Source organism: Etheostoma cragini, chromosome 17, assembly GCF_013103735.1.
Source record: "Etheostoma cragini isolate CJK2018 chromosome 17, CSU_Ecrag_1.0, whole genome shotgun sequence".
Taxonomy (NCBI): domain Eukaryota; kingdom Metazoa; phylum Chordata; class Actinopteri; order Perciformes; family Percidae; genus Etheostoma; species Etheostoma cragini.
In genome coordinates, this window is record NC_048423.1 from 25,750,107 (window position 1) to 25,762,150 (window position 12,044).

Below are 12,044 nucleotides of genomic sequence, written 5' to 3' on the forward strand. Positions count from 1 at the left end.
GAGCTGCACATGCTCAGTAGCTCGGTAAGATCCCATCAGCTAGATAACTCTTTCTCCAGCTTTGGTCAGTCCAAGGCATAATTAGCTGGGAGACTTCTTCTAGACCAGGGACACTTGCGGAATACCTGCACAACAGGGACAGGAAGTAGTTCTTTTGGAGGTTAAGGCAAACTAGTGGCTGTTGGAGCAATGTTTTGCCATTAAGAACAAGCTAGCATGCTAGCGCTAGCATGCTACAGTTAGCAACCTCTCTCTAGTGACACCATGGATGGGTTTTTCTCCAAGTGTGTAATCGTGTGGAAGCAGAAGAGACACAAAGTAACACTCAAAATCCCAGAAAATGTATTTTTTTCATAACATGGGCACTTTAAACATAAATTGTGCAGTTTTGATTGTAACATTGTTCATACATTGCAGCAAATGTAACTATAAAAAAAGATGATTAGTGTGCTCATAATACCCACTTTATTCTCCTGATTGCTCTTTTTTGCAGTTAGCAAATATTTTGTAAGTTGCTTTTGTAGGTATTTCCCCGTACTTCCACACAATATAACATATATGGTAAAATAAGTGCAGTACAGTGTACATAATGTACAGTATTTTGTTTCAATATGCGTCTAGTTTTGCTCAATATACCACATTTTCATGTGTGGCTTCCAGCACCCAGAAATTTACTTTCATGGACTCTTTCAGTTGTTTCATAATCATTTACCTTTTTAACATCTGTATTCATAGTACGATTTCAAAATACCATGAATTTAGTTTTGTTCAAGTTTAAACATAACTTATTCGAATCAAACCAGAGTATTAATGTATTAATTTCAGTTGTGACCATTTCCAGCACCTGCTGCAAGTCATCCCCCCAACAAAAGATATTTGCATCATCTGCAAAAACAGTGAATTATAGTACATTTGATACTCTGCAAATGTCATTAAGGTAAAGGATAAACAGTTGCAAGCCTAAAACTGACCCCTGTGGAACGCCACAGGAAATAGTAAGACTCACTGACCAGTGATTACCCATTTGAACAAGCTGTTCCTTTTTTCTATATAGTTACTATATTCCAGTTATAAGCCACACCTCTGATACCATACCTTTCCATTTTTTAACAGGATTTCATGATCAAAAGCTTTTATGTTTTTGGCTCAATGAAAATCACCACTGCATAGTTTTTATTTTAAATAATCTTTCTACTAACTTAATAAGTTACATAGATATACTGGATCTGAATACATACTGACTGTCCATTAGTAAATTGTTTTTGTCAAAGAAATTATCTAGCCTTGTGACAAATAGTTTTTCAAGTATTTTTGGAAATCGGTCTATAGTTATTGAAAATATGTTTTATTAAAATTAAAATTAAACAATGGAATGACTTTAGCTACTGTATATTCTCTTATTTTAAATTATATATACAGTATGTTCCACAACAGATAGCAGTCAGTCATACGTTGGTCTTAAGGTTTACCAGTTTACCAGTTAACTCAACATTTTGTCCCGTCTGTGTTTTTTTTCAGACAGCAGCAGTAACCAGTGCTAGTTAGCGTCTGTTTGCTCACGGGGCTCTAGGGTGCTAGTTAGTGTCTGTTAGCTCACAGGGCTCTAGGGTGCTAGTTAGTGTCTGTTAGCTCACAGGGCTCTAGGGTGCTAGTGTCTGTTAGGTCACAGGGCTCCAGGGTGCTAGTTAGTGTCTGTTAGCTCACAATGCTCTATAGAGTGCTATTTGGTGTCTGTTAGCTCACAAGGCTCTAGGGTGCTAGTTAGTGTATGTTAGCTCACAAGGCTCTCGAATTCTAGTTAGTGTCTTATAGGTCACAGAGCTCTAGGGCGCAAGTAATATCGTTCCTCTAGGTCGCACCGGTGCACCTAATGTCCTCGCATCCACTGCCTCTCCACTAACAAAGCAATGCTGTTTATATGGACATGGTTTAATTTTGAGTTAAATGACCCATTTCTTCTGTAAAGCCTTGCCTTTGTTGGATTTCTCCTCTACTCTCTCTCCTCTTACTCTCCACGCAGCCCTGCCACACAGTGGCGGCGGTCCACACTTCTGAGACCTGTCTACAGTTTTAATTTTTTATTAACGCAGCTGTATATTGCTAAGTATGAGGGGCAAACCTGTATTTTTACCAGTGTTTCCATGGTAACTCTGCTATCGCGACCGCCACGGTGAAGAACACAGAAGAAGTTATTGAATGCAACTAACTTCAGTTGGTAGAGTAACAGCGTGTGAGACGGAGCCTGCTGGACCTGGACCAGAGATGTGACCCATGGCCAGAATATTATATTTAATAAAAATGCAGCGCAGTGATGATACAGATATTTCATATGCACATGACGTGTGTAACTCCACTGACCCACCATTCGACCCGTGCTGGAACCATTCATAATGAGTCAGCCGTCTCTCAGTGAGTACGTCCATCGCACCCCCCTCTCTCCCTAGCTCTTTTAATCAGTGAATGAGCTTTTAAAAATGCATCATAGCCTATTTATTTCAGATAGCTAATTTTCATTTACATGTGTTGCAGCTGTATGTCTATTCAACATACAACTTAAGACAGAAGAATATAGCATAATATGGATGTGAAACCAGTTATAAATAGCCTATGTGACAATAAAATTTGTTTTGGTTAAAATCAAAAACTAATCGTGATAATTAAACGTGATCTCAATATTGATCAAAATTATCGTGATTTTCATTTTGGCCATAATCGTGCAGCTCTACAATCTCGTCTATTTATTTTTATCATTAGAGACATATCAATGTCACGAATATCGTTGGAAGTTTTATTCTTACTTTTATTTACAGTCTCTATAATTTCTTTGCTTTACATACCCTCATCATATTAGTTCATTTGTTTATATCTTTCTTATATTTTAACTCATTAGTGAATTTCTGACAGATCATTGCCTGGTTAGAAGCTTTGGGAACGACCCGAGAACATGGTACTGTGTCCTGCCTCACCGGGTTCTCATGTAGTTGTCCAACAGAGGGCTGCTCTGACACTGTTCTTCGGCTCTTTGCAGATGCAGATGAGTGTACTCTGTTTGGCCAGGAGGTGTGTAAAGGAGGCTTCTGTCTGGACACTGTGGGCAGCTACGAGTGTTACTGTAAGACGGGACAGGACTATGACGCTGCCAATCTGCAGTGCACAGGTGTGTGTGTGTGTGTGTGTGTGTGTGTGTGTGTGTGTGTGTGTGTCTGTGTATTAAACGTGTGCTTTGCTCCCTGTCCTGTAGACATGGATGAGTGTCTGGATGAGTCTCTGTGTGCTGGTGGACAGTGTATGAACACAGATGGCTCGTACATGTGTTTCTGTACCCAGCCCATGGTGCTGGAGCCCAGCAGTAACCGCTGTGTCTTCATTCCTGAGGTGGCTGGTAAGAAAGGCTTTCATCTCCCATGCACAGATTCTAAAAATGTCCCTCCCGAAATTCTTGAACTTTCAGTATTGCTAAGCCTTACCAATATTTAAGATTTTTTTTTTTTTCAAAAAAACTAAGTATTTGCATATCAATAGTTAAATGAAATAGTTAGCCCGGATGTATGTTCTCTGGCAGTGCTCACTCCGAGGCTTTGTATGGCAATGTTTGCAGAGTATGAACCCAGCAAGCCTGAGGTTGCTCTCGTACAAAAACACAGGTATAACATTTCATACAAGTTGGACCGTGTGCTACCTACTCATCCCCTCCAACACACCTGTCTCATAGAGACGTATAAGGACATAGAGATATGCCAAGTATCTCCCCCCCCCCACCCACCCACCCACACACACACGCGCAAACACTGTGTTGGGAGAGAGAGAGACAGAAATGGACGCACTCTGGCAATGTTCTTCAATTGATAAAAGGCTGTCCTTGGTTTCTCCATGGTGGTGTTAGATTAGTGGAGCCACTACATCAATTCTGAGTTTGCTGTTCAAATTATCTACAATATAATCACAAGAGGCAGGTAAAAAGAGTGCGGCAGTGTCATTTGAAAGCTCAGAAGTAAGATGGCGTTTCCTCGCAGTTGGCTCTCAAATATCCCATTGTCTAAAACCATTGCCAGTAAAAGAAAAAGTTCCTTGGGCGTTTCCTGAGCTAATGTCAATAAAGTAAATCATATTCCTGACATCAAAATACTGAGTGAAGTTCAGAAAGAATGAATTCTATTTCAGTTTCAGCTTTACAGACCTTGATTTCAAGGTGGGCGACGTTCTGACTCTGGTTGGGAGGACGGAGAGAGACTTACATGAGTGCTGTCTAAATATTTGGACAAATTGTATGTGGAAACTTTAATGCTAATAAAGAACCTTTGAATTGAATTAAAAGAGAGAGAGAGAGAAAAAGAGAGTAATGTGTGTGTTTGTGTTTGTGTGCGTGTCTGTCTGTGTGTGCGTGTGTCCGTGCGTGTGCGATTGCAGAGCAACATGAGGCGGAGCAGACGGACAACCAAGGGATTTGCTGGCAGACGGTGACACAGAGCATGAGGTGCATGCGGCCGCTGGGTCCCGACAGGAAGACCACGTACACAGAGTGTTGCTGTCTGTACGGCGAGGCCTGGGGCATGGACTGTGCCCTGTGCCCCTATAGGAACACTGGTACACACTGCTCAACAACACACACCCTGCTCTCATGTTTGGAATGTCTGTCACACTGCAAGTCTTAGTGCTCTATTCTGACTTCTCTAAGATTCCAGCGTGAACTACTCGCAGTTCTGAATGAGCTAAAGAACAGTGACATCGATGTGGTAGCAGCGGGCAGCTGTAGTACAGAAGTAAACATTGAGGCCAGTTATTAGGATTTCAGTTAGAAGTGGATGTGCTTTGGAAGTCAGGTGAGCTGATGAGAACGGGGACAGGGAGAAAGAGCGTGTGTCATTTATTTATTAAATACATTAATAAAACAAACCGATTATTTTCAGAACAAAAACGTGGAGCAATCACAGGTGATGCTTTTTATCCAATGGGTGCAGCACACATTAAACATTTGACATTAGGAAGATGACCTGACCGTGGCCATGATTGCTGCTGAGGATGCTGACGTCACACTGCTGTGAATGACATCAGACCAGGGCATGCACAGCGAGGCCACAGTGGGGGAGGATTCATCCAATATGGAAGAACTTAACTCATATATCTGTCTCGTAGCAGAACATTACAGTGAAAATGTGTTTTACAGAACTGAAGGAATGGATTACTGACTCCAAAGTTATACAGCGCACAGGACATTGGTTTATTGTATAAACTACATAACTATATAAATCATATTATGGTTTTTTTATAGCCCTGGAAACATGTTTGAAACCGGTTCAGTGGCTTATTTGGATATATTAAGTCCCTACATATATGAAAAACATTATTGTTGCCATGTGTGCCAGTATGAATACTGTGTGAGGATGCATGTGTGTGTGTTTGTGTGTGTACTTGGCTTTGTGTGATTATTCGGCCTGCTGCATTACTCTTCTGCAAATATAAGCTCCTGTTTGAAAACTGCAGTGATGATTGTGTAAACCTGGCTTGTTGGCTGGTATTTGAAATGTGATCGGTGGGATAAACAGAGTTTCATGGTGCTGTTGCATCGGCAACTTTAGTGCATGAAACTCATCAATCCCTCTTCCTGTCGTTCGCTCACTCAGTAAACTGCTGCTAAGGTGGGAGCGTATCTGCGCACGTGTGTAGGTTTCATATGTCAAGGAAGACTCTAACCTAAAACTCACACTGAAACGTTGAGTAACCCCATAGCACCAGCAAAAAGAGATCTCTTGCACTGCCACTGCAGCCTAGACATAAACGGGTTGCAGTGTATGGTCAGTATGGCAAGTAGAACCAGATGGCAGCTGTCAGTTTACAAGTTTGGTTGAAAATCACCAAAGTGTTCCTTTAATTCACCAAACTAGATTTAAAAATATGCTGGTTACATGCTCTCTGCCGTTCAGAGGCAGAACATTAAAGGTTTAATATGTAATACTGACAGCTAGTGTTTAAAATAGTTACTGCAGAGAGAGTGATCTCCCCCGCCCCCTCCTCCCCAGACTCAAAGTTCACGGAGGTTGCCAGGCTGAGACCGCAGCATCCACAACAATGTTGCTAGACGCTTGTACTCCACATCACAGCGGTGTAGCTAACGCTAGAGGCTGGCTATGTTGACAGTCAGAAAGATTCTCTCCACACGGCAGACAGACACACTTCCTCTGTCCTCACTGTCCTCTCCACACGCCAGACAGACACACTTCCTCTGTCCTCACTGTCCTCTCTTCCCAATTTAAAGCCACCCCCCCTCTCTTGGCCTAAAATAACTCACCGTTGTCAGCTACGGACGCAGACCAGGCTACACGTTGAAATGACATAACATGCCCGTCGGTAGTAGCCAGGATAAATGGAAGCTAATGCTTACCTGTTTAGGAGGATATTAGCCAACTCAGCGTCCTCCTAAACTGTCTCAATCTTTCAAATACATCTTCAATATTTAACAAGGGGGTTTGTTATGTCTCTGGTCACGCAACTATTAGAAACATGCTGTTTTTTTGTTTTGTTTTAGGTCGGATAGAATCCATCTCCGTTGATCCCGTTGGTTTGTTTGCTGCTTTCATGGCTGTACTAACGTTACAGCTGTAGCAAGCTGGCAACCCGGTCTGGCTGTTACTGGCCAGTTGATAACAACACCCAGACAGACATGTCACGGAATGGAAATTACAAAAGGCGGAAATACTAGCATTAGCATCAGAAAGTATTTCAACTCAGCATGTTTCCTTAATATCTAATGATATATTGGGGTCATTTTTGGATTTATTAAAGTAAACATATCACATATTGGACCTTTAAACCAGCAATCAAAAGTAATTTAGAATTTCAATGTCCTAATGGTAACTGTGAGTGTTGTATGCATCTGATATATTGCTGTGCATTGATATTGCTACTGCCATGCTCTTCAGAAGTGTTCAAAAAATGTCCTCCATAAGGAACCAAACTGGCAGCTCCTGACGTTTCTTATCTTTTCTCTCTCTGTGTCTTTCTCAGAGGATTATGCGTCCATGTGTAACCTTGGCGGGCGGCGGGCATATGGTCACGACGCCCTTGTTGCTGGCCCTATCCATGAATATGAAGTGAGCCAAGACTATTCCCCATTACCTGGTCCTGTCCTGCCTTTTTACGACAACGAAGAGCGTGAGTATTTGTCTTTTATGAATCTTTTATAGTAACAGACAAATAACACTGAAACACTGTTTTTAATGCAACTTGACCATAATCAGGTCTTTACTAAGTTCTTGCTAGTAATGGGGCCAAGGTAAAGAATTGTGAAGTTTACATATAGAGTTTATCCCGCTTTACAGTATTTCTGTGTGTGTGTGTGTGTGTGTGTGTGTTTGTGTATGTGTGTGATGACACTGGTTAAGATACAACATTACAACACATATGCAAAACCACAAAAACTTAGATTTTCAGCTGTCAGGGCAGGTGTCAACAAGCTCCTGCTTCTCTTATTCATATATGCCCGTCTATTCACAACTACTGGTCCAATATCTTTCAAACATGATCAACTGGTCTTCAGGCGCCATTTCTCCAGCAATAATACAAGCCAAGCCCAGTGGCCCTGACAAAAGTGAAGCAGACCTTGTGGCTTTCTTGACACTACTAGCTTGGCAGTAAATACTACTTTGTTGGAAGTCAGCTTGCCCCCCATCCTCGGAGACGTGGATCAGAAATGTTCTCCATTTCAGTTAATTTGAAAAGGATTAAGTTTACACTGCGTGCACAAATACATGTTTCAAAGTGTGTCAACTCTTTTTGACCAGAAAGAGAAGCTGCAGTTTCACTGTGGGCCTCAATGAAGCTGATTTTAACCCTTTATATCTTTTTTATAACTTAGTAAAGGGGCCCTGTTGTTGATCATGTATTTATTACTACAAATTGCTTTTTAAAACCAAGGATGCAAGGATATGTGGTCTGGGGTTCATCTACCTTCATTGCTATAAATGGTGTGGACAGAATGTTCCAATTACTTCTCAGAAACACAGCAGCACAAACCGCAGCCTCCAAAATGATTATACTGTACATATGAATTGTCATAAAGCACAAGTGCACAGCCATCAAAAGGGCAACTGAGTGTGTATTATATTGGGCATCTACAGTTGGTTTAACAGGTATGAGTTCTACAAACTGCTGGAAGTGAAGACAAATGCACTGTGTTATTGGGTATTATAAATATGCAAGTTCAGCTTCTCTAAGGACGAACACTAGCTTATATTGACATTACAAAGTTCTTTGCTGCCATCTTGTGATAATAAAACTAACAACATGTTAGAATGAACTTCTTTAAACAGATGCTAGTCCTGGATCCAGTCCTGCAGTGGCTGAATCCTCAGCTGGAAAGGAAACCTTTACCTCTGATGTCTCACAGTGGATAAATACGAAATTGAGAATGGCTCATGTAATACATCAGTGTGCTCAAAATTTGAAAGCAGGTTTTTGGGGCATGCTTGGATTCATGTTAGGTAAAGACATAAGAACCTGAGGCCTTCCAGCTGAGGCCAGTGGTACACCAGTTCTGCTATTCCTTAGGATAAAGCCATATGTTACATGGACCTTGTTTTTCTGATCTTCCTCCCTACTCCTGCTATTAATGATATTATTCATTGTCTGACAGCAGAAAGTATAATGCCACAGTTAAAAGAATCCCTAATTAGCCATAAGCAGTTCCTGTTTCCAATGTACCCATGGATGTACTTACCGATGTATAATGTTGATACTGAATTTAAAAATGTTAAGTTCTCACAACAGGTCTAGAGAAGTTTTGTTCTTTTGTGCTACAGCTCCATTCAAGGCCTTTGAGGGTTTGCGAGCAGAGGAGTGTGGGATACTGAATGGCTGTGAGAACGGTCGGTGCGTCCGGGTTCAGGAGGGTTACACCTGCGACTGCTTTGATGGATACACCTTGGACCTGTCCCGCATGGCCTGCATTGGTAAGAGGGCAGCAACACACATTTAAAACACAGAAACACTAACTTCAAAATATCTGTCATGTCTGATGTCATTTCTGTCCTCCTCTGTCCACAGATGTGAACGAGTGCTCAGAGCTAAACACCCGGATGTCGTTGTGTAAAAATGCTCAGTGCATCAACACAGTGGGTTCCTATCAGTGTGTGTGTCTGCCAGGCTTCTTTGCCTCTGACAAACCCAACTACTGTGTGGCCCCAGCAACACATCAAACAGCAACACACACAGGGAGCATAGACAGACACTAGGGGGCAACAAGAGACACTATAACCACACGCACAAGCTTGTATCACTATACTTGTGAGGACGTCCACTGACATTCAGCTACTGCAGAATCCTCAACACTTGCCCAACATCTAAATAAAATCAAAAGAACATACACCTTAAACCTTGCCTTGAAATGAAACTAATCCCTGTTCTGATTTTCATTAAAAACTAATCCAAATCTCCCCCCCTGTTTTACAGCACTATGAATTCTTTTTTACAATGATTATGTTACTTTGGGTCCTTCATCATTTTAGTAGTTTAGTGTGGACATTTTAAAAATAAAACAGTTGTAATATTATAAAGTACTCCCAATAATTTTGTAAAAACAATAACAGTCTTGTTTTAATACGTGCTCACACACTTCACTGTCAACATTGCAACTTGCTCTGGTTTCTTTGGTTAAAGGAATAGTTTGACATTTTGGGATATGGTTAGTCTAGCAGTAACATGGAAAATGTCATGTCAAATACTGTATATGCAACAAGGCTGAGTGGCAGCTCTCTTAATACATCCATGTTTAGCAATATGTTGGGTACATGCCATTGGCAACTTTTTTCATTCCATTTGGAGGTTTTAAGGTGTATGTATAACATTCAGACACTCAAGAGGAAATGTAATGAGCCAGGCAGTAAATAGGGAGGGATTTTGGACATAGCCATTAGCCATGTGCAGGTATAATTATTGGGATGTTGACAATCTTAGTTTATAGTGTTTGCATGCTAGCATTTGCTAATTAGGCTGATTGCCATTAGTTCTGAAGGTATTGAGTCATAAACCAAAGTAAATCATTTTGACCTGAACTGGATGAAAAATCAAAGCATCAAATGTATTACAATTCATTTTCTGGAAAACACGGATGTCTGAAACAAATATCGCGGCAATCCATCAAAAAGTTGTTTACTAAAAATCACAAATGTCAACCTATAGGAACAGCAGATTCATTGGATTTTACCATGTGGGTGCCATGGATGGTGCACAGTGCATTGCCATCTATCCACCAGCTGAGACGTGACCAGCTGACAGCGTGCCCAACTGCAAGCCTGGCTTTTTGCTTTATAAGAATCATTTCTACAACTTTCCCCTCATAACTAACCCATCAATATGATGGATTGTCAGAATAAATAATAATCTGTGTTTTTTCACAAAGCTGAACTTTTGATGGAATCTCTGATGAATCATTTAAAGTAATGTTTAATTAAGGTGTATGCTTTTCAAATTATTATTTTACTTTTTAACATTAAAATGATGGTAAATGCTCAACTGAACTCTCACCTTAACCTAAGATGTGTGGATCGACTAGTGGGTCTTCAAGGGGTTCCTCACTATTTAAAATCACTTAGTAGACACTTGTTCCTTACAGTATAGAAATACAACAAGCACTAACACACACACACACACACACACACACACACACACACACACTCACACACACACAAAGACAGACAGACAGATTCACTCACTCACTCTCACACACACACACTCACTCTCACACCTACACACACAGACACACACACACACACAGACAGACAGACCGACTTACTGACAGACTCACTCTCTCACTCTCTCACTCACACACACACACACTCACTCTCACACACACACAGACACACACTCACTCTCACACACACTCACTCACTCACTCACACACACACACACACACAGCACTTAATCCCAGTCCATATATTCTGCACTGTATCAGAAATCTAACTCTACATGAAACAAAGAGTAATTTACTTGAGCTGAAGATTCAACTTAATCTACTATGTGCAGCCTATGTTTGGGATAGAAACGGAATTGTATAAAATGTATGTTTTGTATGTTGCTTTTCCAAGTCTGTTCCTTATTTTGTTTTGAAGTGGTGTTGTATGTGTTATGAGAGGTCATTTTGCTCATTTAACGTATCGACAAACCCTAAGGACTTGTGCTGGGGGATCCAGTTGTTATTTTTTACCCAGTCTAACTGATTGTGGATATTTAATTCTGTGAAGAGTTCAACTGTCGGCTCCCTCTCTTCCTCCGGTACAATCCCTCTGTCTGCCATAAAGAAAAGCTTGTTTTTACACTAAAGCATAACCCAATCATGTAATATCCACATTTTGATGTTCTATAGAACTTTGCCACTGTAAGGTTTTTGGAATAACCTTTTGTGGTGTTTGTATAACTCTTTGTGTTGTAAGAAAGGTAAAATGTGTTCATAAAGTTACTTGTTTTCTGGGACACACGACAATTCCACAATCCATGTGTCTTACCAAGATACTTTTTGTTTCCTGGTATTCCTTCCCTTCTTTCTTCTTTAGACACATATGTTGAGAAGACTGAAATGCGTTTTATTTTTCATACTTCACTTTCTGTGTTTTACAGCAAAGTCTTGCCAAGTTGTAAAGCTGCTATGGGAAAGCGATGGGAGAGAAGAAACTTTACATTGTACATTTAAACCAAATGGAGAAAACAGCTGATGTGTTTGTAATTTGTACATGAATAAATAACTTTTTCTATGAATTCATATTACAGTGTACACTAAACCCATTGGTAATAAACCACAAATTGTGATGTTTGTGCATTGGCTGGTCACTTTTTTACTGTTTAAACATAATGCATTGGCACCAGAGAACCAGCAAAAATGCTATGTGCTGAACACACTGCACAGAAAGATACACTAAACCACATAAACAAACCAAAAGAGAAAGCAACATAACCAGGAAGAGGCAGAGAGACAGCCAGGCTCCAACAGCCAGGGCACACTCAGGTGTTCCAGGTGACTGATGAGCTCCTGCAGACAGGTGGGCAGCCACACACAG

The 12,044-nt window shown here is 40.8% G+C and overlaps 1 protein-coding gene and 1 long non-coding RNA gene across 2 annotated transcripts in view; one reads left to right on the top strand and one right to left on the bottom strand.

Annotated features, from left to right (window-relative positions):
• ltbp1 (latent transforming growth factor beta binding protein 1) overlaps window positions 1–9,409 on the top strand; it is a 94,686-nt gene extending 85,277 nt beyond the window's left edge. The window contains exons 22-27 of the mRNA XM_034898560.1: window positions 3,029–3,157; window positions 3,242–3,382; window positions 4,408–4,584; window positions 7,003–7,149; window positions 8,796–8,945; window positions 9,040–9,409. Of these exons, the coding sequence (XP_034754451.1) occupies window positions 3,029–3,157; window positions 3,242–3,382; window positions 4,408–4,584; window positions 7,003–7,149; window positions 8,796–8,945; window positions 9,040–9,227 (932 nt within the window). The 3' untranslated portion in view covers window positions 9,228–9,409. The remainder of the gene's footprint in view (window positions 1–3,028; window positions 3,158–3,241; window positions 3,383–4,407; window positions 4,585–7,002; window positions 7,150–8,795; window positions 8,946–9,039) is intronic.
• Window positions 9,410–11,198: 1,789 nt separating this feature from the next.
• On the bottom strand, window positions 11,199–11,496 carry LOC117960161. Its single transcript, XR_004660081.1, has 2 exons — window positions 11,310–11,496; window positions 11,199–11,274 (listed from the first exon to the last, which is right to left on the bottom strand). It is a non-coding gene; the product is annotated as an uncharacterized LOC117960161 (long non-coding RNA).
• Window positions 11,497–12,044: the final 548 nt, after the last annotated feature.